The 27,451-nt window shown below is 54.3% G+C and overlaps 13 protein-coding genes across 13 annotated transcripts; 5 read left to right on the top strand and 8 right to left on the bottom strand.

Moving 5' to 3' along the window:
- Positions 1-413: 413 nt before the first annotated feature.
- Malapachy_1228 (mfs sugar transporter) lies at positions 414-2,306 on the bottom strand (the record flags this gene model as incomplete). Its single annotated transcript, XM_018135735.1, has 1 exon — positions 414-2,306. One exon carries the CDS (start codon positions 2,304-2,306, stop codon positions 414-416), a length of 1,893 nt encoding a protein of 630 aa, XP_017992132.1.
- A 359-nt stretch (positions 2,307-2,665) lies between these two features.
- Positions 2,666-3,925, top strand: Malapachy_1271 (clavaminate synthase-like protein; the record flags this gene model as incomplete). The annotated part of the gene is made up of 1 exon (XM_018135776.1): positions 2,666-3,925. The coding sequence occupies one exon, from the start codon at positions 2,666-2,668 to the stop codon at positions 3,923-3,925; it is 1,260 nt and encodes a 419-aa protein (XP_017992632.1).
- Positions 3,926-4,412: 487 nt separating this feature from the next.
- Malapachy_1257 (hypothetical protein) lies at positions 4,413-5,936 on the bottom strand (the record flags this gene model as incomplete). Its single annotated transcript, XM_018135762.1, has 1 exon — positions 4,413-5,936. One exon carries the CDS (start codon positions 5,934-5,936, stop codon positions 4,413-4,415), a length of 1,524 nt encoding a protein of 507 aa, XP_017992734.1.
- Positions 5,937-6,968: 1,032 nt separating this feature from the next.
- Malapachy_1262 (hypothetical protein) lies at positions 6,969-8,003 on the bottom strand (the record flags this gene model as incomplete). Its single annotated transcript, XM_018135767.1, has 1 exon — positions 6,969-8,003. One exon carries the CDS (start codon positions 8,001-8,003, stop codon positions 6,969-6,971), a length of 1,035 nt encoding a protein of 344 aa, XP_017992580.1.
- A 132-nt stretch (positions 8,004-8,135) lies between these two features.
- Positions 8,136-9,670, bottom strand: Malapachy_1260 (hypothetical protein; the record flags this gene model as incomplete). The annotated part of the gene is made up of 7 exons (XM_018135765.1): positions 8,136-8,161; positions 8,199-8,221; positions 8,256-8,424; positions 8,451-8,532; positions 8,564-9,317; positions 9,344-9,586; positions 9,621-9,670. 7 exons carry the CDS (start codon positions 9,668-9,670, stop codon positions 8,136-8,138), a joined length of 1,347 nt encoding a protein of 448 aa, XP_017992582.1.
- A 279-nt stretch (positions 9,671-9,949) lies between these two features.
- Positions 9,950-11,240, top strand: Malapachy_1248 (glycosyltransferase family 58 protein; the record flags this gene model as incomplete). Its single annotated transcript, XM_018135755.1, has 5 exons — positions 9,950-9,974; positions 10,074-10,482; positions 10,508-10,908; positions 10,934-11,069; positions 11,096-11,240. 5 exons carry the CDS (start codon positions 9,950-9,952, stop codon positions 11,238-11,240), a joined length of 1,116 nt encoding a protein of 371 aa, XP_017992679.1.
- Positions 11,241-11,243: 3 nt separating this feature from the next.
- Positions 11,244-12,533, bottom strand: Malapachy_1261 (hypothetical protein; the record flags this gene model as incomplete). The annotated part of the gene is made up of 2 exons (XM_018135766.1): positions 11,244-12,181; positions 12,212-12,533. 2 exons carry the CDS (start codon positions 12,531-12,533, stop codon positions 11,244-11,246), a joined length of 1,260 nt encoding a protein of 419 aa, XP_017992583.1.
- Positions 12,534-12,881: 348 nt separating this feature from the next.
- Malapachy_1246 (protein of upf0121 family) lies at positions 12,882-13,776 on the top strand (the record flags this gene model as incomplete). The annotated part of the gene is made up of 3 exons (XM_018135753.1): positions 12,882-12,884; positions 12,914-13,196; positions 13,226-13,776. The coding sequence occupies 3 exons, from the start codon at positions 12,882-12,884 to the stop codon at positions 13,774-13,776; spliced, it is 837 nt and encodes a 278-aa protein (XP_017992687.1).
- A 175-nt stretch (positions 13,777-13,951) lies between these two features.
- Malapachy_1259 (hypothetical protein) lies at positions 13,952-15,404 on the bottom strand (the record flags this gene model as incomplete). Its single annotated transcript, XM_018135764.1, has 2 exons — positions 13,952-15,306; positions 15,338-15,404. 2 exons carry the CDS (start codon positions 15,402-15,404, stop codon positions 13,952-13,954), a joined length of 1,422 nt encoding a protein of 473 aa, XP_017992740.1.
- A 172-nt stretch (positions 15,405-15,576) lies between these two features.
- Malapachy_1226 (beta and beta-prime subunits of dna dependent rna-polymerase) lies at positions 15,577-20,956 on the bottom strand (the record flags this gene model as incomplete). Its single annotated transcript, XM_018135733.1, has 3 exons — positions 15,577-20,532; positions 20,560-20,829; positions 20,870-20,956. The coding sequence occupies 3 exons, from the start codon at positions 20,954-20,956 to the stop codon at positions 15,577-15,579; spliced, it is 5,313 nt and encodes a 1,770-aa protein (XP_017992128.1).
- A 452-nt stretch (positions 20,957-21,408) lies between these two features.
- On the top strand, positions 21,409-22,978 carry Malapachy_1268 (ubiquitin binding protein; the record flags this gene model as incomplete). Its single annotated transcript, XM_018135773.1, has 2 exons — positions 21,409-21,612; positions 21,641-22,978. The coding sequence occupies 2 exons, from the start codon at positions 21,409-21,411 to the stop codon at positions 22,976-22,978; spliced, it is 1,542 nt and encodes a 513-aa protein (XP_017992574.1).
- Positions 22,979-23,075: 97 nt separating this feature from the next.
- On the top strand, positions 23,076-24,315 carry Malapachy_1272 (kynurenine 3-monooxygenase; the record flags this gene model as incomplete). Its single annotated transcript, XM_018135777.1, has 2 exons — positions 23,076-24,185; positions 24,283-24,315. The coding sequence occupies 2 exons, from the start codon at positions 23,076-23,078 to the stop codon at positions 24,313-24,315; spliced, it is 1,143 nt and encodes a 380-aa protein (XP_017992635.1).
- A 153-nt stretch (positions 24,316-24,468) lies between these two features.
- On the bottom strand, positions 24,469-27,441 carry Malapachy_1255 (hypothetical protein; the record flags this gene model as incomplete). The annotated part of the gene is made up of 1 exon (XM_018135760.1): positions 24,469-27,441. One exon carries the CDS (start codon positions 27,439-27,441, stop codon positions 24,469-24,471), a length of 2,973 nt encoding a protein of 990 aa, XP_017992736.1.
- Between the last annotated feature and the right edge of the window lie 10 nt (positions 27,442-27,451).

Genomic DNA, 27,451 nt, shown 5'->3' with positions numbered 1-27,451 from the left:
GACTCACGCCCCGCTCTCTCTACCCTCACCGCTCCCACAATGACAATGACTAGCTCTATAGCTTGTCATTATCTCGCTAGTGCAGGCTATCTCATCTGATTCGCACAGCCAAGCGCGCACTCAATGGTCTGTGCCCACCGCATCCACTGTGCCGAAAGTGGGCCTCTAGCTTCGCACGCTCTGCCCGCCGCGCACAGGGGTCTGCACATGGTGCACGACGCCCACCATCACGCCCTTCCACGGCAAAGTGTACCCCGGCCGCCAACGCGCACAGTAAATCAATCGCTACGACTACCAATGCAGCGCGATAACACAGCAATTGAGCGCGGGGACTCACGCCCCGCTCGCTCTCTCTCTTTTTCTAACTACATAATCTCATTCTCTGCAACGAGATGGAAACCATGATGAGAAGGCTAATGCCAAATCTTGCGTCTCAAACGCAGCTTACGCATCCGCTGCAAAAATGTTACACTAAAGACAGAGTCCAGCTCCTCAAGTGTCAAACCCTTTGTTTCTGGTACGAAGAAAAGGACAAGAAGCCATAGAATTACACACCATCCAGCGTACCAGCCAAATGCCCCCTGTGTTGTGAAGGCCTCCTTCATGCGGAACCAAGTAATTGTTAATACAAAGTTGAAAAACCAAAGCACTGCTGTGGCATACGACATCCCCATATCGCGCACATGAATGGGAAAGGCCTCTGCACTGTAGGTAAATGGGACTGGTCCCATACCCGGTCCGTAAAAGGCAGCGAAGACGTAAATTCCCATGAGGACCACGCCAAGTCGTGTGTCCGTTTTGGCAGCGTCGATCCAGAAGGAAAAACCGGTGATCAACAAGAATACCGCCAAAAACGGGAGTGTGAATAACAATAGTGTCCTTCGGCCCCATGTATCAATTGTGTACCATGCTGGGATCGCAAACAAAAAGGCGACAAAGCCAAAGCCCCAACTGCCAAGCAATGCATCCCTGGGCGACTTATTGTTTGCTTCCTTGATAATTGTGCTTGAGTAAAACGTAATCACATTTACGCCACAGAATTGCTGTCCAAACATGACAATTGTGCTTGCCCATGTGGCCCTCGCAATCCGAGGGATTGTGAATAGCTGCCAGAGAGAGGAGCCTCCTCTCTTTTCCTCCATCTCATGCTCAATCTCAATCAGGCAATGTGCTAGATACAGGTCCCGCGCTGCCAGCAATGGTGCATTGCGAACACGTTGCATAGATCGGAATGCGTCAACGTATCTGCCTCGTTTCATGAGCCATCGCGGAGATTCAGGGCATAGGTACACTTGTGCCATGACAAAGATTGCTGGAATACAAGCACTGCCTACCATGAGCCTCCAATTCAGTCCGTGAATGGATGAGGCATCCTTGACTTGGTAGAACATCAGGCCAAAGGCGTTGCCCAGCATCACACCAAACGCTGTCCATGTCTGCCATTGCATAACAAGCGCACCTCGAATCATGGGTGGAGCACATTCGGCCGCATAGACGGGCACTGTCGCGGATTTGGGCCCGATACCAAATCCCATAAAGAAGCGTGCAATAAACATGTGCCACCAATTGTTGGTGACTGCCTGCCAAATGCATGTTACAAAGCTCATAAGCGCAGACCAGAAGATCGTACCGCGCCTGGCTAGAAACCGATTCATGGGACTGGTTACCCAGCATCCCACAACGGCGCAGCACAAATACGGCGCAGAAGATACGAGACCCAGGAGCCAGTTGTTCTTACTTATATCGTTCGTGACTTCTTCATACGTCCATGATGCATTCACATGCGGAAGAAGTGATCCATTGCAAATGCCAGTATCTGGATTCTTTTTGTAGTAGTCACAGTAGTCCGTGTACAGCCCAAATTGCGCAGGGAAGTACAAGAGGGCTCCGTTAATCACAGACTCATCAGCACCTTGCACAGCAGCGGCCACACTACAGCAAATAGCTAGCCAGTATAGCATAAATGGTTGCCGCCATTTATGTTGGCGTTCCTGTGTCAACATCGCTCGATCATCGTTTGTCAGCGACGAAATGGAGTGAAACTCGTCGGTCCCTTGCAGTTGCGCACACAGAGCCCCTTTGAGAAATACTTCGTAATACTCTTCCAGCCCTTTAGTGGTGACAAATGTGCGCACATCCCGTTCGATCTCCTGATAAGAGAGCCCTACTAGCGGGTTGCGCATCTCCGCCCCCAAATGGGAGAGCGTGTCTGGCTCAGCAATGCTCTCCTCATCTAGTGAGAGATATGTCGTTCGCGCTTTCACAGGCCCTTTCTCGTCCAGCTTGCTTTTCTTCAAGTCATTCATAGGCATATACCGCCCATCTGGGCATGCTGGCTTTTATTGCCCGCCTACCATCACGGCCCTGAAACGATAGTGGTGGGGGAGATCACATGTCGCACGCCCTTCATGCATGTCGCATGTGCTGATTCTCCACAAAACTGACGTCAGATGACACAAGCGGATAATTACCTCATTGGCTCGTTCCTTATCACGTTTTGGATATCTCTCGTCATCCCCAGGTCTCTTGGATCACGACACGAACGTCAGCGAGCATGTTATCCGCTTGCGAATCATGACGATGAAGTGCTAATCACGAATCAAGTACAAGATGCTGGTCTATAAGAGTACGTATGCCAGGGATCAGTCGCCTCCCCATTCTAGCCATGTCGACTCGCTCTATCCCACCATGGATACCGCCTCCGCCTTCCAAGGTCACTGACTTTGATTGGGCACCCCTCGAAACACTTGATCTCTCCTTGATCACAGGCGAGAATATGGACCAGGTACCTGTCTCCGTCGTAGAACAGGTCGGCACAGCCTTCTCTTCCACCGGCTTTATGTATGCCATCAACCATGGATTGACCTACGACCAAGTCCTGCGGCAATTTTCCATCGCGCAGTATGGCTTTGATCACATTACTGACGATGAAAAAGACCGCTGCGTAGCCGATATGCGAGAAGCTGGAAGCTTTGTTGGGTACAAGCCTATGGGACATTGGCATATTGATGGCGTCAAAGATCGAATCGAGCAGCTCAACTTTGGATCTCAGCACTTTACTGAGGGGCAGCATGCAAGGTACCCATCACAGGTTCAGCCGTTTCTCGAAGAAATTCATGCTTTTTCTCGTTTCAATCATGACGTGATTTTGCGTAAAGTGCTTGCTGTCCTCTCCCTCGTCCTCAAGTTGCCTGTACACACCCTGTGGGATTTGTCGAAGGATCATGAGACCAAAGGCTTGGACCTGCTTCGGTTCGCTCTGTACCGACCGCCACCTCCTGAAGACGATGAGGCACTAGGCGGTGTTCGGCTTCAGGGTCACACCGACTTTAACAGTGTCTCGATCCTCTGGTCGCAGCCTATCACTTCGCTCGAGGTGCTGATGCCTGACAATGTATGGCGAAAGGTACGTCACCGCCCTAATGCCGTCGTTTTGAACCTCGGCGATGCCATGCATTTCATCTCAGGTGGGCTCCTAAAGCAGACTATACACAGGGTCGTGGGGCCTCCCGAAGATCAACAAGCGCTGCAACGACTAGGCGTGTTTTATTTCGCCCTCTTCAATGAGGACGTGCCTCTGGAGCCTCTGCTTCAGTCTGAAGTTGTGAAGAAAGCCTACCACGGACGTGACTTCTGGGCCGAACGACGTGCACAAGGGCTCCCTGCCGTGACAGCTGGCGAATGGGAGCGTTTGCGGGTGCGTGCATATGGCCAAGGCGGACAGAAGAAGGGATCGGACGGGCATGATCATGAACGTATTGCTGGCGTAGATGTCAAGCTCTACAATTCTATCCCTTCCACGCAGGCTACATCGCACGAAAGTCGGCCCGCCACGCACAATGTACGTGCCTCTTCGCCTATCCGTGCTAGGCATAAACACCTCACTGAGACTCCACGCCGGGTCATGTCGCCCCTGCGAGCCTAATCTTCAAAGTCGCAACCACTCTCCTATACTGTACATAGTGTTTCTCGTTGTTGTTTTTTGGCTTCGAAAATAATTAGTCTCAACGGGACCGTCTACGCTTTCTCTTCTATGCGGTCCAAGTCGGTCTTTGTAGCCGTCACTGGCATTACAGGATTTGTCGGGGACCATATTGTGCGAGAAGCTCTTTCTGAGGGCTATGCTGATCCATATTCATGTCTTGTGTACATTTGCGCTATAAAAGACGTGAGGTACGTGTGCGTGTAAATTAGCCCCTAAAAGTGGAGCACTAAAAAAATCCACAATTGCGTTAATTTTTATAAAATGGGTTGGCCACCTTCAGCCTCGCTTTTGACCATATTGTCACAAACGGCCTGAAGAGCTTATATACATTGTCTTTACGTTCCAAGCCTACCAGAAATACCTCATCAAATAAAGAAGAAGAAGAAAAAAAAAAAAAAAAAGAAACAACAAACCTTGTTTATTCAATTTACGACGAGTATCCCTTCATTTCGCCGCCTTGTGACTTGCCATCCTTGTCAAGAACGACACTCTTCGATAGCACATTACCATCCTTACCGAGCGCGGAAATCTGCGTCAGCGTGGCATTCAGGTTAATGGGAATGGCAGTCTCAAAGCCTGTCTTGCGCACATCCGTGCTATTCGCATTGGCGTTTACATCCTTGGAATCCGAGCTCTGTGTCACGCGCCAGTTCGTCACCTCGGTAGCACCGTTCCAGCTGACATACACCTTGTCGCCGATCTTAGCCACTGAAGGCGCAGTCTTCGGCTGACCAACCCACTCATCCTTGTACACACGGTATGCATAGCTCGAATTGGGGTTGGCAAAGTACGCCAGAAGCACACTCTCACCATTTGCGTCGTACTCCGCATAGGCCGGCGTCGAGCCATAGTCCGTCACAACATGGCCCATAGTCGAGTTGCCACCCAAGACTTGAGCACTGCCCTGGCTACGCGCCTTGAGGTTCGTCACATTGCCTGGCTTCTCAAAGTTGCGAATCAACGTCGTAGTATTCTTCGCAAAGTCAATCTCGAATTCCATACCACGGCTGTCACTTCGCGACGACTTCCCATTAAGCACAGCATTGTCCCATAGCGCCAAGTGGCGCGTTCCGTTGGTGTTCTTCTGTTGCACTTCCTCTGCCGACAAATCCTGCTCGTCGATCAGGTGCACATGGTGCTGACCGAAGAAATCGCTACCACTGCCGTTGAACTGGTTCATTTTACCACCCAAGATCCACGAAATGTTACGCGACTTGGCATCCAGGTAGTAAATCGAGCTTGTATAACGTCCACTGAAGATATAATTGCCCAGAGCATCCTTGTCCACCGAGTTAATGTGGAACCAGTCCCAAGGCGTTTGCTCCGTCGGCTCTTTGGGCGGCGGATCGTACGCCTTGTCAAACGTAACACCTTCCCGAGCACAATACTCAAACAGCACAGTGTTATTGTTGTTCAAGTCAAGCTCCTGGAAGCAGCTCTCGGCAATATAGCCCGTCGAGTAGTTGCCAGGCGCCGCCGAAATGTCCACATTGCTCTCGTTGCGGTAGAAAGTCGAAAGCATAGTGTTCTGGTTTGTGATGCGCGATTCATGCAGATCAGGGCTGTTCTTCGCCACTACAGATCGGTTGAAAGTGTAGTCAGCATTGAGAATGTTCACTTTGCCGTCTTCCATACCGAAACCACCGGCATTTTCCGTGCCCGTCCAGTACGTCAGAACTGGCTGGCCGTTCAGCATCTGCTTTCCAAAGTTGATCACGGGAATGACTGAGTTGTTGATATAGACAGGAATGCCATCATTGTCCACAATATAGGCACCTTGGATACCCTTGGACCAAGAGCCAATGAAGAAATAGCCTGGCGCAGGTTGAATGGTCGGGTGACGGTAGGTCACCGCGATGCTGAGCGGCTCCAGTTCCGGCTCAGTTACATAGTACGCCCATGCTTGGGCAATCGCTTGCCATAGCAAAAGCGGTACCACGAAAAACTTCATGGTATCGGGGTGAGGGGAAAGATAACACGGCCATCTGTTTCTTAATGTTGTTACGCGCATTACGCTAACTGCATTTCCTTTTCTAGCATCACGTCCCTACAGCCAATCACTTCGAATCTAGGCGCCCAGGCCCATATATGCTGCCACCTCTACTTAAAGAGAGCCGAGTACGTGAGCGTGCATTCGTTTCGCATCGCTTTAGTAAAACATGAGATGATCGTCCGAAGTCACACTATTGGCGCTAACTCCCCGGAAACAAGATCACGGACCACGATCCTCTGTGTAGAAAAGTACTTGCATGGGATTCTATAGTTCATAGCCATGCAGAGACATGACATGCAATTTTTTTTTGATTCGCTCTACTCCAGAATCAGGAGGCTGGCTGGGAAATATCGCGTGACGTTGTCCAACAGTGTGTCGGTTGGATCTGTATCGCTGCGCAGCCGTTGGCTGTCATGGCAAGTGTATTCACGTGAATGCGAGCTTCAACGCAAGGTGTGCCTCCTCTCAAGTGGAATTTGGCCGATATCGTTTCAATCTATGCCTATGTAACCTGAGAGCAATAGCAGCTACCTCAACTTACCATGTACATTCCCTGGCTCTCTGTGCTGTTCTACGTGTTGAAATACGATCCAAACCATCTATGGGACTATGCTATGCGCGTAGCTCTCTTCAACACCATCTCCTACATACTCTACTCGCTCTTGACAATGTGCCGCAAGTCGCTTCTCCCTCGCCTCTGGCAGTATGTCAAGCGCTCCTCCACGAAGCGCACCACACCTCTGTCATCGTACCAAGGTGCGCGAACATCGGAGCGCTTTACGATACAAGACCACTTCCGCCCTTTTGATGTGCACGTGTACGAAGCAGGCAGCAACGATAAATTGATATACAAAATGTATATCCGCCCCTCCTCAAAATGGCAATGAATTACATGGATTCTTCTATAGTCCTAAAAAGATCGAATTGTCTAGATAGGGAAAGGATTATAGGTTGCGCGCCACATATGATACAACTTGGGAGCATGCTTATTCAGCGGGCGTCCACTTGAACGATGGTCTCTTCCGGTTCGGCGTAAGGTGCACGCTGCACATACTGCACAGGCACCACTTGACCATGAGGCTGTTCAGGACGAAGCACCGGGGCACCCTCCATCAGCACAGGCTGGCCATCAAACGTAGGACGCATGGGTTCAGTTTGCATCATACGCTCCGTACGCTCGCGTTCCAAGATTTCCGTGCGCACCGAAGGCATATGGCGAGCAGGCTCAAACAGAGGCAAAGCTTCCGAGTTGCTGATCATTACCGCAAAGGCCAGATCAGGGATAATGCAGAAGATATAGTACAGCGGCGTGATGAAAAACAGAGGCACCAGCACAAAGCAGATGGTCAAGAAAATCTGCTTAACGAGCAAAATCGTATTCAGCACAATAATGAACACTTGCATGTTGTACAGTTGTTGGTGGCTCGTAGCAATCGGCGGCAGGTTGTATACACGGTCCATCAAGCTCATCACGATGGGTACCTCGCGCGTGGGTGGACGATGGCGCTGGTGAATGATCAACGTCACAATACTGCCCACCCAAAGAATCGCGAAGAGTACCAAGAACACCACCCAGATAGTCGAAGCAACCCATACACTGGCCACAATCAATGCAAGGACGATAATGGTGATGATAGCAATGGCAATGTAGCTGCCAAAGCCGCGATCAAACATCTTTGTACCAAAGTACTTGTCGGCGATCTTGGTCCAGCGAACGTACAGGCTGTACATCACACCCAACGAAATTGAAATGGCAGCTGAGTACACCATAATACCAATAAATGCATCTTGGATGTCGGAGTAAATACGCATTGCAAAAGCACCGACTTGGAGGGCGCAAAAGATGAGCATCATCGCATACTCAAACTTGGGGCGGCGCACGCACAAATAGTACAGGAAGACTAGGGTGAAAATACCAAAAACAATCGTGAGGAAAATGTGAACACTCGGGTCATGGTACGCCTTGTACACATCTTCTGTGCAAATGGGGTACAGACCACCCACCAGCGGTGTATTGTACGCCATGGTGAAAAGCGAGAAGCTCGCGGTGACAAGGTAAAAAGAAAAAGCAGGGTCTGCATCAGGACGGCCCGATATAGGCCGTCGGGCTTATGTCGGAAATTCACCAATAAAATGTCGAGTTACGAAAATTTGTCGCTAGCCGAAATACAAGTCTACCAGCACTGGATCTGTTAGCGCGTCGATCGGGCTGACACTTACTTGTGGCCACACCTAGAATAATTCTGCCAGTCAGCTTTCACATGCAACCCAACGTACTCCATAACGATGAGAATAATTACAATGATTTCTAACCATTCTGAATGACTGGATGTGACTTGGTCCTTGAGCAGCTGAAGCATGTCCTGCAATACTTCAACGCGAATGTTGAGTAAATCGATCCGTTGCTGAATTTCCAAATAACTCCGTGCGGCGGCATATAGAGGTTCTGCGGTAAGTAGCCGTCTTCCATACCTAAATCAGGCTGCGCCCAAAAGATTTCCGGCGAATCGACCACCGATCCCACTAAGTGAATGTTCATGCGAAGAATAAATAGCTGCTGTTAGATGTTTGCCAACAGTACGTACGTGGCCGATATTCTTCATAATGTCGGTCGGCGGCATACCCACTTTGCCGCTTTCCGCAATACTGCGTGGCACATCTTTTGTGGTATCAATCGTATCTTCAATGACACTCTCAAAGAAGCTGATCTTGGTCGACTGTGCCAATGCATGAGACAGGGAAAGCTTGGTCATATAGCTCGAGCCACGTCGTAATGTAATCACATCATTGTAGATGCGACTGTAGTCGGCCAAGTACCAATTGAGATCTTCACTCTCAATGTCTTCTGTCGCCAGCCTTTCCACTTCAAAGCGCCGAATTTCACGCAAGAGCCGCTTCTCTTCCGACAACGACATACCCCATATAACGACAGTACCGTACTCCATGAAAAAGACTTCTGGCACATATTTCATCACACCAGATGCCTTGCGAGGCGAGGCCGACGATGTTGAGGTCGATGTCGCAGTAGGTTTCGCACCTTCTTCCTCTGCTTCTTCACTGATGGTTTGTAGCACATGGTCCGCCGACGAGGAATTGCCCTCCTTATGTAGTTCTGGCATTCCCAAGAGATCACCGGTAGGGATGCCATGGCTGTCGGGCCGATAGGGCGCCCGGCCACGCTGGAAGATCCAATGCCGCGTGCTTGGTAGCCCACGCGCTTCGTCCACATGCTTGTACGTGTATGTGGTATATACACACTCATCGAAACGGAGCACATTGGTCTCGTGCGAGGATTTGCGTGCTTGCAACCACCGGATTAGCTCCGTCATTTTGTACGAACTGCGTGTCAGTCTTCTCCAACGTACGTCGCTGTGCTATACGCCGTGACTCGCGGAAGTCGTGCACGCGCTTTGCGAGTCAGCCGCGATGCATCGCGGCGCATACTCCCTTCAGGGATGTGATGCAAGCCTTGCAGATCCTGTGGGTCGACATCCACGTCGTCATCCCAGTACAGGTCAGGATTCGCATCACCAGTGTCAGGACTCGCTTCCGATTCCGACGATGGCTCATCCGGCAGGATCTTATGCTTAACTGTACCCTTCGTCGATCTGCGTCATGAGATTCCTCTGTTGCGGCACATACCTATGAGGCCCAAACTTGCCAGGATACGTGTAATTCATGGATGATGACATCGTGAATCAATGCGTTGGCACGGAGGACAAAGACCGACCAAAAAACCCCCCCGCTTTGTGCATGAAAATCGGGATCGGGGCCTCCCTCACTTCGCGTCGCCATTCCCACCACCGCTTCGCCTTGTCGTGTAGTGGGCATGTATCTAGCTCGTTTGTACGTTTAACATGTCATAGAAACGCCCAAGTGATATGGTCGACATGTAGGCTGGCTCAGGTGGATAGACTCCGTGCCGTGCTGCCACAGGTTGTCTGCGTGCATGTCACTCTCTTCGACGCTGCATGCTTGCCTGTTTACCCCGCAGGGGTACGCCCCTCTTTTGGCCCTCACATGCCTAGGAGAATGTATCCTTACAGGCCTGATTATCCGCTTTGTGCCATGTATGTCCCTTTTTGACTCACACAGACACCGAAATTGATTTCTCAACGTATGTGAATCAGGCACGCCTGTTCCTCGCTGGCGAGCGCGATTACCGCGCGATCGATCCTATCGGCGGCTCGGGGCCATGCGTGTATCCAGCTGGTCACCTGTACATCTATGCGCTGCTTGATAAGGTCAGTGCACACGCTGCCCATCTGCTTCCTGCGCAAGTCGTCTTTGGCGCCGTGTACCTTGTTACCCTGGTCGTCATCTCGCACTTGTACCGCATGGCCGGCGCACCACCAATCTTGATCCCCATGCTGGCCCTGTCCAAACGCCTTCACTCTATCTTTGTCTTACGGCTGTTCAACGATCCTATTGCGATGCTCTTCATGTACATCGCTACGTGGTTTCTATGTCGACGGCGATGGTCCATGGCCTGCGTGGTATACTCGTACGTACCTCTTCACTCACTCCAGCCTGGCTCTCTCTATCAAAATGAACGTCCTTCTGTTCCTCCCTGGGCTCTTGGTCATCCTTTTCCGCGCATGGGGGGCTGTACGTACGATAGGATCCCTGGCGGGACTCATTGTCCTACCCCAGCTCCTTCTCGGTGGGCCGTTCCTGGCCTCGTACCCAGCTTCGTACCTATCCCAGGCGTTCGACTTTTCGCGTGTCTTTCTTTACGAATGGACAGTCAATTGGCGCTTCCTTGATGAGAAGGTGTTTGTAAGCCCCAAGTTCTCCCGCACTTTGTTAGGAGCACATGCCCTGTGCCTTCTTGCCTTCGGTCTGTTCCGTTGGACACAACTTGGTACACAGGGTGTGTCATGGATCAAAGTGCGATGGCATGGGGATCGCACACCGATGTCGGCTCAGTGTATGTACGATTGTACTGACTTTAGATATACTGCTTACATTGTGGACAAGCAACTTGATCGGCATGATCTGTGCTCGTAGTCTGCACTACCAATTCTACAGCTGGTACGCACACCAGCTGCCCTTGCTGGTATGGTCCTCACGCCTGCCGGCAGCCCTGAGGTACGTCGAGGTCCACACTGACGTAGTGTCGTGCTCCTTGTTCTCATCGAAGCTGCATGGAACACATTCCCATCGACGCCTGCATCGTCATTAGGACTGCTGTTGGCACATCTACTTCTGCTTATGGGAATATGGACAAGGCGCCAGCATGCGCCGATGCATGTAGAATAAACATCATACGATCTTTTTGCCGTCAGGGAGGTACTCCGCCTGGACAAAGTGGCCACCATTCTGCTCGAGGAACGCCTGCGCACCGCGGCCCATCCCGTTGCTTACACGCGGGTCCCATGGCAGCCAGCCAGGGTATAGCCCTTGCAGACGTGAGCCATACGACGGACACCAGTCCATAAGACCCGCCAGTTCAGGTGCAGTGCTTCGGTACGGCGGGAGGCGGCGACTGCTGTTGCGCTTGCGCCGCTTGGTCAGGAGCACATTGAAACAGCCATACATATCACGCTCAAACAGGTCGTACGCATTGTCGTGCACAGAAGGACCCATATCTTCGTCATCGATGCCCACGTAGTTGAACTGCCGCGTACCACTGGGCAAGTACTTGTTGGTGGACCACCGAAGCGCTACGGCATGCAGGTCGACAAAGCGCTTCTTCTTGAATTCGTAGCTCACGACAGTGATCTTGCGCGGATATGTACCCGTGTACTCGTAAAAGCGTCCAATCGAGAAGAGCAAGTTCTCAAAGCTGTCCAAGGCAAAGTTCTCGGTCGTCATTCGCAAACGGCTCAGATCCATCGAGCGATCCACGCCAATGGAGCCGGAGGCCAGCTTGTTCGCAGAGGTCTGAGCCTCTACATTTGTTGCTGTTTGCAGCGGCTGGAACGCTTCACGCGAGCTCGTCAGGTCTTCATCTTCCATGGCAAACGTCGGCAGCTCATGTGTCAGGGACAGCGCGAGGCGGTAGTACGATTCTGCCTCGGTCGTCCATGTCTGATCACGCGTCTGCCCACCACTGAAGACCAAGAGACTGCTCGGGTCGTCGCGCGCAATACTCACACCTTTCTCAATGTGCTTCACAAACGTCTTGACGCTGCCGCCACGCTGGTACGATTCCAGGAACCAACTGGAATCGTTCAACATCTTCGCTGGGTCGTCACCCTCTAATACTAGTTAGTATCATTTGTACATACTCCAGATAGCGTGCCCAGCTACAACAACAAGGTGCGTCAGCGGCTTTTTCTCCGAGCCAGGGTACGTCCCCAGCACGTTGCGTAGGTTGTAATTGTTCGAGGGACACGCCTCACCAGTGCGCGAGGATGGGAGCACAGAGCGCACAGATACCGTGCGTGGTCGCAGATTAAAGAGAAGTGAGATTATCAGGGCACATGCCAGCATCGTCACACCCAAGTTGGTGACGCGAGATCGCGCTGACATACGCGCATGCACAGAGGACCACATGCCGCGGTCCAAGGCCCGCTTCTGCAAGTCGGCAATCGAGAAGGGCAAAGCCATACCAACTCAGAAGGCTACTGTACAGAAAAGACACACCAACTTCAAAGAAAAGACAGGAAAGTAGCGAGGAATGCTCACGGCCGTTCGCGCGCAGACGTGTTGATGTGGGCCCTTACTGGCCTGTCGCTGGCGGGGCTGGCCTTTTTCCATTCTTCCGCACGCGCGCCAGCCTGCTAGGCTTTCCAGCCTCACTCTGCCACGCTAAGCGGCCGGCCAGCCAGCCAGGGCCTCGCCGCGGGTTATTTCCCTCGGCCGAGGTGTCTTTAGTCAGCAGTGTGACCTAGCGCAGGGGGGCCCGGCCGTCGTTCGGTGGTGGTAGTAGCGTGTCTCCTTCACTCTACATTCGATATGGTGCGTAGAACGCCCCACTGACATGCCAGCTCAAAGCTAGTGCGCCGCATCTTGTTTGGGCAGCCGGTCACTTTTTCACATTTTTTGCCGGTGTGCGGTACCTGATCACGATCGCTACCTTCTCATGGTCTGGCTATGACTTTTGGTACCGTCTTGCGTACTTGGGCGCGATTGTCAGCTATGGTGTTGTTATCTACAAGAGCTTCGGCGTGCCTCGCACCGACAAAGCATATGTCCAGCGTGCGTTGATGGACGAAAACGTGCAGTACCTTGTGATTGCCATGTACTGGTGCTGGATCAAGCCCATTTCTCGTGCGTACTTTGCAGCACTTACATGACAGTGACCCTTGTCCCGTATATCACTTTCTCCCTCTTCCATCTCCTTACTTTCACGCGCACTACAATCCTCCCCTCGATTACCCCGGCCTCGCAGTCGGCGGATGGCAAGTCCACACCAGCAGGTGGCAACTTGGCCAAGACCATCCAGGCGTGGGTGAAGGAGAACTACGACCGTGCCATGCGCTTTGTGTCGTACGCGGAGCTTGTGATCTTCATGCGGGTCTTGATCGGCGCGATCCTCTTCCGCAACTCGCTCCTTGCTCCATTGCTGTATGCTCATTTCCTGCGCCTGCGCTTCTACATGAGCAGCTTCACTCGTTCGGCGCTGCAGCATGTACGCGGCGAGATTGATCAGCTCACGCAGCACTCGTCGTGTCCACCAGCTGTGCGCAAGGGCTACCTGATGCTTACAGACCTTGTTACGCGGTACGCCAGCACCGTGCTTAGCATCAACAAGAGCCAGCAGGCCGCCGCGTCGGCCGGTGCTACGCCCGCCTCGGCGACGTCCACGTCGGCCACGCCCGCGGATCCGACCAAGCTGAAGACGCGCTAACGTGCCTGAATCTTTGTACCTACGTATTCCATATGCCCTTGCATCTACCCTCACCGAGGCGCCTGGGTAGCATGTCGTTTCTTTTTCGTATATGATTCATCTAGTATTTACAGTGGGGTCGCTGGGTATACAGTCGTCGACAATAAACCATAGATCAAGTCATGTGGGATCCCGTCTATGTTACATAGCCTTGCACGCCACGAGGTGTTACGAGAAACAACGCTTCCTTGGTGCTCGACGTGCATGTCGGCGCAAAAACCACGCGCAGACGGCGTACCAGCACCGCAGGCGCCAACATCGACGGTGGTGGGGGCGGCAGCATCGCGACCCAGTACCGGGCATTGATACAATTCGCCCATACAAGGCCCAGTTGAGCCATCTTGATATCTGTGTCAGCATGAAACGATGCCATCGTCGCACTGTGCTCGGCGCAAGGGACACTCGCAAGCAGACCCGAAAAATGGGCCGCTTGCATCGGCAGCATAAGCGGCGTCTCATCGTCTATCAGCGTAGACATAGGCATGGAGCGCGCCATCCCTGCTTCTGACATTGGCAAGGTCCCTTGCGCCAACGCCTGTCGCACAAGCGCTGCTTCGTAGGCGAACGCATCGTGGACGTGGTTGATCGTGATGACGGCCATCGCTGGTGTATGAGGGGCGCGACCTACAGCTACTTGCTTGAGCCACAAGCCAAGTGCATGCAGCCGCCCCGCTCGTACACTTCGCGCCATCGCAGAAGAGCCCTGGGTCGTATCCAGAGAATCGTCTTGCAATAGGGGCGGCACGCTATCCAATACAACCAACGCAAAGGGCGGTGCTTGCATCGACGCCCGCCGAGCGACGAGGCCTGGTAATGTGTACCGCAACACATGTTCAGCTGCGTCAAACGTCGAGGTACACGCCACATGCACATTCTGAAGCATGACATTCACAGCTTCCGTCTGCGTCACTGTGGCCCATGGCTGCTCTTCATGCCATGCACGTACACACGCTTGCGTCATTTCCACCATACGGTCGACCATGTGCCGAGCGGCTGTCTGGCCTTTTGTTGTGAGCAGAATCACACCTTCACCACGCCCGCCCTGAAGCACACACGAAGAGGAGGACGTTGTCGCCCCCTTTTCCGCTGGAAGGCCCAGCGCCGTGCATGTCGCTGTGTACAAGGCAAGCTGTGTCTTGCCCGACGCGCTCTCGCCCCCCAGCTCCGAGATCATGCCCCGCATAAATCCGCCATCCAGACACGCATCCAGCTCCACCACACCTGTCGATACGCGATCGGAGGACGTTTTGGAGACGGGCCTGCCCTTCTCCAGGGGCTCCTCGTCCTCGCATGGTGTGCCGGGGACGTACGTAGTCTCTCCTCCTCCATTTTCGACTTCGGAAAGAGCATCCCATGCGCACTGCAAGGGCGGTGCGACGGCACGCTCGACAATTTGCTGTATATGTGTCGCATGCCATTCTGAAATAGACAACTGCTGCGCGAGTGTCCCTGCATGGTCCAGCAACAGTTGCTCCGCATCCACGTAGCCAGCTGAATAGATAAGCTCATCGCGGCAACGTACCTCGGCGGCACAATGCCCGCTCTCGCGATCCAAGAGCGGCAATGTCCGAAAGCAGCACGCCTTGCATACCGCCCAGCCTGGAGAAGACAACGACGACGTGACAGCCATCTAGCCACGCGTCACGCCACGCTATTCCTCCACATGTGGAGCGGATGACACCTCGACACAACTACAGTGTTACGTTGATACATTTTGGGTTATCTAGATAAAGCGACGTGGCCAAAGACATCGTTTTTCCACTAACGTTGCCATGTGGGTTTGCTCGACATACGACTGCGACGCGGCGACGCAGCGCCGCCAGCACCTGCACCACCAGGTGAGTATTGAGGAGAGGTAGGCGAATATTGGGGGGACGTGGGCGAGTACTGTGGCGACGTCGGCGAATATTGCGGTGAGGTCGGTGAGTACTGTGGCGATGTAGGCGAGTACTGTGGCGACGTGGGCGAGTACTGCGGCGACGTTGGGGAGTACTGCGGCGAGGTCGGCGAGTATTGTGGTGAGGTCGGCGAGTACTTGGGTCCTGCAGTAGGTCGTCGACTCTTGGGCCCAGCTGCCGGCGATGTCGGCGAGTACGCAGGCGAAGTGGGCGAGTAGGCCGGCGATGTCGGCGAATAGCTGGGGCTCGCCGGCGACATCCGCGACGTGTACGTACTGCGCGCATTTGTCGCGCCAATCATCGGACTGGTAGGCGAGTAACTGGGGCTTGTAGGACTGTATGCTGGACTCGTCGCACCACCGGCCAAGATACGAGGCGAAGTCGGACTGTACGCAGGACTTGTGGCTCCACCACCAGCACCGACCCACGGGCTCATCGCACCCAACGCAGGACTCGTTGGCGCATACGCCGGACTGGTCGGCACGTAGCCTGGCGACGTAGGTGCATATCCATATCCAGGACTCTGTGCACCCAGCGGCGTCCGCATGGGACTTTGCCCGGCGCTCAGGTAGTCGCCATAGCCGCCCTCGTCGCCACCGACCTGCACCAGTGGCGAGAACATCGCCTGCTGCTGCACACGGAAATCGTCCATCTCGGGCGCACCAGAGTCGTAGGGTGTCATGCCACCCGGCGTGCGTCCGCCCATCTCGTCGCTGTCCATGCCCAGCTTGGATGCCCACAGGTTCGTGAACGATTGGTCACGGTTGACAATCACATCTTTGAGCATCTCAATGTCCATGTTCAGCTCAAAGGCACCTGTACCCATCGGCGCCATCTGACCCAACAGCACATTCTGGCCGACACCACGGCAATCGTCCTTGTCGCCCATCGATGCAGCGTCCATGAGAATTTCCACAGTCTCTTCGAACGTGCAACGCATCAATGCACCCTGGTTCGTACGGTTGATACCGTGACGCGTAATGGCCATCAACGTGCCTTGACTCGTCATAATATCAACCAGCAGAGCAAGATGACGGTAGTTCACGTACGAGCCATCGAACTCAATGACATTACGCATCTCCTTCAGCAGCGAGCCACGCGCAGCCTCAATACCAAACACGCGGAATACCTCCACGCAGTTGTTCGACAACGTACGCGAAACATCCACACCTTCGACAGCCAGCACATCCTTGAGGTTCGTGCCATCCGTCTCCAGCACATACTCCTTCAACGTATCCCACTCACCCGTCTCAGGGTCAAAACGACGCGTCGACTTGTCCTGCTTCACAATAAACACCTTCGAAATGCCAGGCACACCCTTCAGAGCAATGTCTGTGAGCATCTGTTGCGCCAGACTCTTCAGGAACACATCCTCCTCGCCTTGCACTTCCTTGTCAGGGTCATTGTCGACAATGCGAATGCGCAACACCAGCTCCTCCGCATTGTCTTCCGAGTGCATCACAAAGATATCACGGCCGAACATGGCTCCAATCTTCGACGCCACCTCTGCCATGGTCAGGTTCTTATCGAGCATCTGCGCACGGTCCAGCACAAGACGCAAGAGCCACGGCGATTGACGCTCCAAACTCGCTTCGACTTCCTCGTCGGGAATCGCAAAGAACGCATCAACAAAGTCGCGGTCCTCTGGAATCACTGTCGAGCTTGGGTCAGGATCGTAGAACACTTCCACCGCCGACGTCACCGTCTGCAATGTGGTGTACGCCAACGCCGTTTGAATGATCTTGGCCGATTCGGACGACGCACTGTACTTCGGGTGCAGGTACACCGTCACCGAGGGCGTCTTGATGTTCTCGGCACAGTTGATAATCTCCTTCAAACGCGGCACACCCAATGTCACGTTCTTACTCGAGACACCAGCATAATGGAACGTGTTAAGCGTCATCTGCGTCGCTGGCTCACCGATACTCTGCGCAGCCAGCGTACCACACATCTCACCAGGCTGGGCAACACTGCGTGCAAACTGCCCTTCAATCTCACCCAGAATCCATTCCCAGGCCTCTCGCGTAAGATGATGCACTTCAATCACCTGCTTGGAACACAGGAACGAACGCAAATGGATCTTGAACAGCAATGTAGCGTTCTCCTGCATGCTGCGACTGATCGGATCACTACCACGTACGACCACCAGGTTGTTCAAGATACGCTGCAATCCTTCCACAATGTCAAACGGTGATAGGTCGCTGGGGCGGCGCGGATCGATGTGGAAGATTTGTTGAGCATTCAGTACAAGACGTGCAATGTTCAACGGTAGGTACGTGTCGACGCGGTCCGTTTGGTAAATCTCTGTCCGCAGAAGCTGACGGTCCTGCTCGAGCTGTGCGAACTCATCGTCCAACAACTGCTCAAGCTCAGGCGACCAGTCGCCCAGACCAGCCCGCAACGTGCCTTTCTTGAAACCGCCATGGCTCAAGTCGACCTTGAAGCGACGACGGAACTCTTTGTCGCTCAGACCATGCGTGATCAGCTTCTGACGCTCCACCATCGCACCATCGATACCATCTTCACCATACGCAAACTCAATCACATTGTTCGTCGAGTTACGCACTGTGCCGTCATAGCAAATCGTCACATCCTCCAGCGCCTTGACGAGACGACGTTGAATGTAACCAGTCTCGGCCGTCTTCACAGCTGTATCGATCAGACCTTCACGACCGGCCATGGCATGGAAGAAAAACTCGTGGGCTGTGAGACCACGCAAATACGAGTTCTCCACAAATCCACGGCTCTCGGGCGTAAAGTCGTCCTTCGTAAAGTGCGGCAGACTGCGGTGGCGGAAACCGAACGGAATACGCTTACCTTCGACAGACTGCTGACCGACACAGGCAGACATCTGCGAGATGTTGATGAACGAACCCTTGGAACCAGCAATCACCATCTGCTTCACATTGTTCCAGTCCGGCAGGTTTTGCTCGGCGTGCGAGCCGACATCGTCACGTGCCTTGTTCAGGATACGATTCACATTCGCTTCAAACGACTCACGGAGTGTCATACCCGGATCGGCCTTGAGCCAGTCGTGACGCGCTGCCTGAATCAGGTCCATGACATCCGACTTGGCCTTCGCGATCACCCTGTTGATATTGTCAGTCGTGGCTTTATCGGCCACCGTATCGCCGATACCAATCGAGAAACCATTGTGCAGCAACCAAAAGTTCACCACCCGCTGGACACCGCTGAAAAAGTCGCGACACACCACAGGGCCACGCTCGCGGAAAATAATATGAATCAGACCACCAGCGGTGGAACCGACCACTTTTTTGTTGATAACACCGTACATGATCTCACCATTCTCAATGTGCACACCGTCGTCCTTCACAAAGTTGTTCGCCGCCGCTTTGGCATCACCCAAAAACACATTGATACCCTTGGGAATGACCATCGACAGCAACTGCTTGCCCGACCAGTACGGCTTCGGCTTCAGAATACACGGCTGCGGCACCACACCGTCCCAGTTGGGCAGCCACATGAGAATGTTTTGCACCTGGTCAAAGTCCATCAGACAGTCACGCAGGGTAAACTTGCGAATACCACACAACGTGTCTTGCACAATGCCCATGACCGGCTTGTTGGCCTGTGGCGAGACAATCTGCCGCGGAACCCATGCGATCTGCGCCAGTTCAGCACGGGCTTCTTCACTCTGTGGCACATGCAAGTTCATTTCGTCACCATCAAAGTCGGCATTGTAGGGCGGCGTCACACTCAAGTTCAAACGGAACGTCGAGTAGTCCATCAGCTTGACTCGGTGCGCCATCATACTCATCTTGTGCAGACTAGGCTGACGGTTGAACAGCACATAGTCGCCATCCTTCAGATGACGTTCCACAATCCAACCCGCTTGCAGCGCAATGTCGCCACGTCGGTTGTATTTCAAATCAATGCGCTCGCCTGTATCACGAATGACATAACGAGCACCGGGGTATTCATTTGGCCCATTGCGGACCAATTCAGAGAGATAAGCACGGTTGTACGGCGTCACGCGCTCCGGGTACGTCAGGTTACGGGCGATGCTCTTTGGCACACCAACTTGATCCAACTCTAGATTGGGATCACCAGTAATTACGGTACGTGCAGAAAAGTCAACACGCTTACCCATCAAGTTGCCACGCAAACGACCTTCCTTGCCCTTCAAACGCGCACGAATGGCCTTCACTGGACGGCCTGACGACTGCAACGATTGCGGCAAACCGGCAATGTCATTGTCCATGTACGTAGCCACATGATATTGCAGCAGATCCGCAAAGTCGTTGAGAATATGGGCAGGCGCACCTTCCTGCTCCATACGGCGCAAGTTTGCACTTGCTTTAATGATATCGGCCAACTTGTACGTCAAGTCATCCTGGCCCATACCACTGCCAAACTCTGTCACACCTGGACGCACCTGAGGCGGTGGCACGGGCAGCACGGTGAGCACCATCCAGTCAGGCTGCGCAAACTCTTCCGAGAGACCGAGCGTCACCACATCTTCAGGCGACACCTTCTTCAAGATCGTGTGCACTTCCGCCGCGGTCAGAGGACGCTTCTCCGACTGCGCCATACGCCCACCATCTTCGTCATCCTCGTTCTTACTCTGGCGCCACACGGTGAACAGCTTCAGAGCCTCTTTGCGGATCGCAGGCTGAAGACGGCCACAACCACCGTGGCCAATTTTCTGCTGGGTTACATCACCAAACTCATCCTCTTCCTTCGCTTCATCCGCTTCACAAATCGTGATTTTCGAGCAGTACTCCCACACACGTTGGAAACGGCGCTTTCGCAGTGTACGTGTCGACTGCAGCAGACTTTTAAACACAGGATCAGAGATCTAACATTAGCAGAGCATAATACGCACAGGATCCGCCTTCAGCTTGCCACAGTGGACGCAAACACACTCGAGAAGCTTCTTTACCTTACCTAGGAAACCGACATGGAATACAGGGCGGGCCAAGTCAATGTGACCAAAGTGGCCGGGGCACTCCGCCATACCTTCACCACACGTCTGACACTTGTAGTTCCGGTCGATGGTACCCAGGCGCGGGTCCGAGAGACCGCCCACCTTGTATTTTCCAGTGGCATCGTCCTTCACCTCAGGGTACTCGACTTTGCACACAGAAAAGGCTCGCTGTTAGGTCTTAGTATGCCATTCACGCAAAAACACCCACAATTTCCTCCGGACTCAGAATTCCGAATTGAACCTCGCGCACCGAACGGACCGGCGCGACGGAAGGCGCAAATTGATGTCCAATCATCCTACACGTATGAAATTATGCGAGCCTTGCTCACGATGTCCGCTGGACGAGTCGGAAATCCAAGATAGGAAGCAAAGAACACCTAGACGCGACTCGGACCAAATCAAGGAGAGCCTCACCTAGAGCGGGTGTGGCCGACGACTTTCGTGCTGACACCAGAAACTAAACTGTGTGTCGTAGCAGCAGAGATAACACGATCCGTGATGCCTCTCGCCTCGTCGTCGTCGTCAGAAAGACGACACTCTTTTCGCCACGACCGCCGCTTACCCGGGCGACCGACTCACGCCGCCCAGCGCGGTTTTTACCAACACGTGTTTGGGGTCCTGTTGGGCGAATCAGATATGTGCAAAACGGAACGGCGAGTGGGAATGGCACGTGACACTAGGCTCGACACGACAGACCTGCGGCAGGTCCTGCCTGGGGTGACGACGCACGGTGATCGCAGCAGGACGATGATATCGTCTCGAGGTGCGTTTCTCGAGCTCGTGGAGAAGGCCACCTCGCCTCTCCTCCCTTCTGGCCATGAAGATATGGCGACCAACTTGGACGTTTGTGATCTCATTCGATCTAAGAGCGTGACGCCACAGCATGCCATGCAGATCTTGAAGCAGCGCCTCCTGCATACGAATCCCAATGTCCAGCTGCTTGCGCTCCATGTGCGTGTTTTGTCTACTGACATTCTAGCTCACAGATCTGTGTATAAAAAACAGCGGCATGCCATTCCTCAAAGAAGTCGCTGGCCCTGAGTTCATGGACGCTGTCACGTCCATGGTCCGTGAGCGAATTTCGCTCCCGGTGCCCGTTCGTACGCAGACGCTGCAGTACTTGCAGAATTGGCGGTACCTTGCCGAGGCACATCCGCAGGATTTGGGGTACATGGCTAGTGCTGTCCGTGCCCTGGAAACAGAGCATGGTATCACACTTCCATCTGCGGAGGCACATGTCGTGGCAGCGGCCCAGGCGTTGACAGATACGTTGATTGCGCCGGATTGGACAGACAGCAGCGTATGCACTCGGTGTCGTGCCGACTTTGGCACGTTCTTGCGCAAGCATCATTGTCGGAACTGTGGCCGTGTATTTTGCTACAAATGCTCGAGCAAGACCATGGCCCTGCCATGGTACAGCATTAAAGAGCCTGTGCGCGTATGTGATGGTTGCTTCAAGCGGAAAGGACCTATACCTGCGTCGAAGACGGCCGTGCCTCGCACAGAAGCCTCTGCGTCTAACACCACGTCGAAAGAAGACGATGATTTGGCGCGTGCTATTGCTCTCTCGCTGCAAGAATCTTCGCGGCCAACAGAGCCAAGCATAGAGCGACGCAAGGCAGAAGGCACCGATGCTGACGACGATCCCGAGCTCGCTGCAGCGATTGCTGCGAGTTTGCGGGAGTGGGAAGCGTCATCGCAACCGCCACCGCCACCAACGTCGAACACGCCTTCGGTACCTATACCCGCCCCCACTGCTACGTTCACAACGCCGCCGCCAGCCGTACCGACGTCATCACCTACCCCCATGGCGCTGCAAACACGCACTCAGCGACCTTTGCAGATGGATGCCTCCGATTACGACCACATTCTTACGTTTTACCAAACTGTCAAAACATCATCAGCGCCTTGGAAAGAGCGTGTGCCTACCGATGGCGTGCCTGTGCCTGTCCAAAACATGCATACGAAGGCCGCTGCTTCGCGGGCCAAGTTGGCGCGACACCTCGATGTAGGACATCGACGGCTTCGTGAGCTGACGCAGCTGCACGAGACACTGACCGATGTTGTGCGCCTCTACGACCGATTGCTCGACGCTCAATGGGAGACACCGCCTGTGTCGCAGCGGCCGACACATCCTAACGCGCAGGACGAGTGGCATACCGTCCCGTCGGCGCCACCGAGTCTCGCAGCGCCGACGATGCTGCCTTCGGCGCCGATGGATGCCGATGGACGGGTGCCTGCCACACACACTACGCACGTTTCTTCACATACCCCGCCTGCCGACCCTGCTTCGGAGGCCTTGCTGATTGATTTGTAACGTTACTTGCTGTATAGACTATAAAAAAAATGTATGTTCTCCACTTTCTGCAATTCGGCCCCATTTTGGGTTCCCCACATTCGTCGATCGTCGTTGGATGCCGCCCACCGTTGGAGTGGTCGGCGCGGGGCCAGTAGGCTGCCTTGCGGCGCTGGAGCTGGCACAGCGTGGATTTCATGTGCATGTGTACGAGCGACAGTCGCGAGACGCCTACCTAGCATCGCTCACATCACCGTATAGCCCGAATGAAATGGTGACTCGCCGAGGACTACAAGCTCTGCGCGCCGCCTCCCGGCCTGGGCCAACATCGGTGACAGCTTCGCTCGCATCGTCCATCCAGGCCCTGTGCATCCCTGTGGATACGCGTGAGACCCATTATGCCACATCGTCCTCTCGTCAACGGCTGGGCCCACATGGCGAGGCTGTGTACTCACTTCGGCACGGTGCGCTTCTGCGTGTATTGTACGACGCCATGCAATCGCATCATGCGATTGATATGCATATGGGATGCCATGTCGATGCCATGGACGTATTATCGGACGCCGTGTACATTCACACATCCTCAGGTCCCTCTCTGCCGCCTCTGTCCACCCGCTGCGACTGGGTGGTCGGCTGCGATGGATGGCACTCGATCGTGCGGCAGCATATGGTACGCGTTGCAGACGTGCATACGGCAACAGAGACTTTGGAAGGCGCATGGGTCACGTTTGTTGTGCCGCCTGTGCCCTCCTTATCGACCGTGACTTTCGCCATGGACCCAGGCAGTGTGCATGTCTGGACGCACGACACGCTGTGTGTGACAGCGTGTCCCAACCGCGATGCCTCGTTCACAGCTACCTTATATGCGCCAGCGACCCTTCTTTCAGAGGCACGAAAGAGCGCTACATCGATGCAGCAGCTCGTCCAAACGCATGCCCCGCATTTGTTGCCTTACCTTCCTACCGACACATTTACACATCTGACGACGACCACGCCTACCCCGCTCGGCCGTGCATCGTGTGAGCCTATGCATGCAGGCGCCTCTCTTTTGCTTCTGGGCGATGCAGCACACACACTCACACCGTTCAATGCCCAAGGCCTCAATGGCGGTTGGGACGATGTGCGTATATTCATGGACGAACTCGATGCCGCGCTGGAGCATACGCCTCTTGCTGCGTTGCACATGCACAGCGTCTTTGCGCGAGTCTCGCGTCGCCGTCGTGACGATGTTCGTGCGATGCTGCACCTCTCGCAGGACCCGTACTTCTCGCTGTACCACACGTCGCCTTTCGCTCTGACGTCCACGGCGCCCACGTCTCGCTTAGCATGGGCAAGGCGGTGGTGGGAAGACAGTGTAGATGCGGCAGCCATGCGATGCCTACCAAAGGATACCTGGCTGTCCTGGCAGGCGATGGTCCTTTTCTCTCCGTACAGTTACGCCACGGCATGGCGGCAGTACCAACGGCAACATGCCCTCCTGCTATGGAGCCTTGGGATCCTACTGGCCCTATCTACGCTGTGGCTTGGCCATGGTCATTGGACGTCAGTGGAGTAAAGGGCCACGTCGGCAAAAGGCCCGCCGTCCACGAAGATACCAGCCCCATGGCCATCGCCGCCGTGGAGTCCCGTGGCGTTTCTGTGTGCACTTCAAATAGATGTGTGTGTGTATCCAGCCATAGAGCCCAAGGCGTGGCGCCGACCGCATAGACCAGGCCCCAGAAATAGCTTTGGAACCATATCGTACTCTGTGCACTCCACACAAAGGGCTGCATCGTCGGCGCCGAGGCGCCCGGCAGTACTTCATCAAGCGACTGCGTCTGCAGGAACTGCAAGATCTGTTCATGCGCATTCGCACTTCCCACCACAGCGTCGCTCTGCGTAAAAGACTGGAGTCGCGGGGTGAGGTACGCCAGCATCGGCGTAAGCACGTCCAACGACAAGGTAGGCTGCCATGCATCGACCCATGCCTGCGTCGGAACAAATCCATGCTTGCCGATACTTACAGCGACACGACGCAACTCGGGTGCACTCAGCCCTGTGCGAGTCGTCGACCCGCCCTCTTGCGCAGGCTCTCGCATGGCATCGTGATCCACCTCCGTAGCCTTAGCGTCTCTTTCGGTATCTTCTTTGACATCAGCGTCCGTATCTTCCTTGATGACATCGTCGGCGTTCGCCTTGGTATCTTCCTTGGGCTCTGCTTCAGCCTCCTCCTTTCCATCATCTTGGGCGTCTGTGTCGGCTGTCTTGGCGTCCACCTTGACCTCGGACGACGCAGTGCCCAGCACCTCGTCTACCGCGAGAGGATCCGCGCCGTGAGCCAATGACTGCTCGTTCTGGATCTCCGCGCCACGGAACGCCACATCCATATCCGTGGACGGTGTAAGGACATCTTCATTCGCTGTCGTCTCTGTGCCTGCCGGTGGCGAAGGAAGCGACTTGGTAGTAGACAGATCGTCCTTGTGCCATACTTTGGCATGCTCCCACCTCCGATGAATGGCCTCCAATGCCTCGTCGAGACGGAGCGTACGTACCTGCTCCAGCACGCTCGACAGGCGGACAATGACATAGGCTACATGCACATTGTCGGCATAATGGTATAGCATGACACGAGAAAGCGTCTGGAGAAGCAGGTTGAGCAAGGACGGATGCTCTGGCATGCACAGCAAGTACTTGGGCGCGGCAAATTGACGTACGAGCTGCTCAATGCGCGATGCTGAGACGACGCACACATGCTTCCATTGCGGCGCCGTATTGTAGAGAATGTACAGCATATTTGGGTACAGCGTACGTAGCGGACCTGCACTGGTCGTGATCAGGAAGTACGCACTCTCAATCAAGGCATCCAATGCCAGTGTACTGTGACGGCGGAGTAGGCGTACCGACACTGTGACCTGGTTCATACTTGCTGGCTGCGTCAGGTGCTCTGCAAAGGCCGGCTGCGCTGACAAGTCCTGGAGCAAAAAAATGGCACACTGCGCCTGGCCCAGCGTCGCTGCGTGGTTTCGATTGGCTAGCGCAACGTACAGCGCCCACGACATGACATGCATACTCCATATTGGACTTGCAGCAACGTAGGACATGAGTTTGTCGTTGGTACGCAGCAAGTGCCAAAGCACGGCCAGCCACTCTGACACATGCTCTTCGGCAGGCTTGGGGAACGTCGCTTGGGTGTGTCCCATCTCAAAGGCACCATGCGATACACTCATCGCAGCCTGGAACGCTTTCAGCGCACCATGCAGAAGAAACACAAAATCACTTTCACGATACAGTTTCTTCGCATAGAACGAAAAAAGGTTGGACGTGTCCTCGTACGTGAGCACTGCGCCAAGCGTCTGCAGGCACATGGACAAGTATCGCTCGCGCGCTAGGTCTGTCCCGAACGTGAACCATGCGTCGGACTGACGATAGTTCGAGACCGTATTGAGCAAGCTGCACAGGAACGACAGAACAACAGGGCGATCCAGCTCCGTCGTAATGAAGCGCAGCGCCTGCATCTCAGACGTCGGAAGTGCCGTCGCTTCCACGTACATGGGCTTGGCAAGTAGGACTAGCAGCAGACGAAGCACTTCAGTACGGCGCTGCAAATGCTCCATCGTCGTATGGCTCAAGTCCACAGGGCTGCCGATCCCCGCCTCCCAAATCGTAAAGTGCACACGACTCACATCAGCTCTGTCTGATGCAAACTGCTCTTCCGCCCATGGCATCGTAAACCCAGCGTAGAACAACAGTTCCATGAGCGTCATCAGCAAGACATGACCTGTGCAGGATACCGTCTCCACAGGCACCGTCGAGACATCGCCAGCTGCCTCCGTGAGCGGATCCATGATCGATTCGTCGCCATCAGCGAGAATAAACTGATCATCGTCGTCCGTACGTCCTTGCTCCGGGGTCTTCGTGGACGCACTCTGGTTATGCGGTGTGACTCGTGACCCTGGGCCTTGGGTAGGCGTACGTGACGACCCAGACGGCCGCGGCTTTGTATGCCACAATGCGCTGTGCTCCAAGTCGGTAATGTCAATGTCTTCCTTCGTGCGTGGCTTGGATTCGTACAGGATCGGAATGACACGCGATAAAACGCGGCAGCAGTTCAGTGCTTCGCGATGTCGGTCTCGTCCATCCACCGGTGGCGTCGGCGCCGTGCTGGCAAGCAACGCGCTCCAGCCACCTGGGCTTGCTTTAGGGACAGGCGCAAAGTGAGGGTCGTTGACGAGACTCTCTAGATGAAGCGTGAGCACATCAACCAGCGTTACCAGGTTTTCAGGCGCTTCCTCAGCTGCTTTCCGCAGTTCAGCTACTTGGAGCGAGGCATATACGTCGTCCACCGTGTCGAACTTGGTCGTAAATTGCGCCCAATAGCGGTGATCTGCTGCCGAGATGTGGCGCTCTGTATACAGTCGAGGGATTCCCATCACGGCTGATGTAGGGAAGTCCGCCTTCCCATCAGGCCCAAAGAGTATTTTGGACGGGTATCCTAGTATGCTCATGGTGCCTGAC

Source organism: Malassezia pachydermatis (genome assembly GCF_001278385.1).
Source record: "Malassezia pachydermatis strain CBS 1879 chromosome Unknown scaffold3, whole genome shotgun sequence".
NCBI lineage: Eukaryota > Fungi > Basidiomycota > Malasseziomycetes > Malasseziales > Malasseziaceae > Malassezia > Malassezia pachydermatis.
This window is presented reverse-complemented; position numbering and strand designations above follow the sequence as displayed.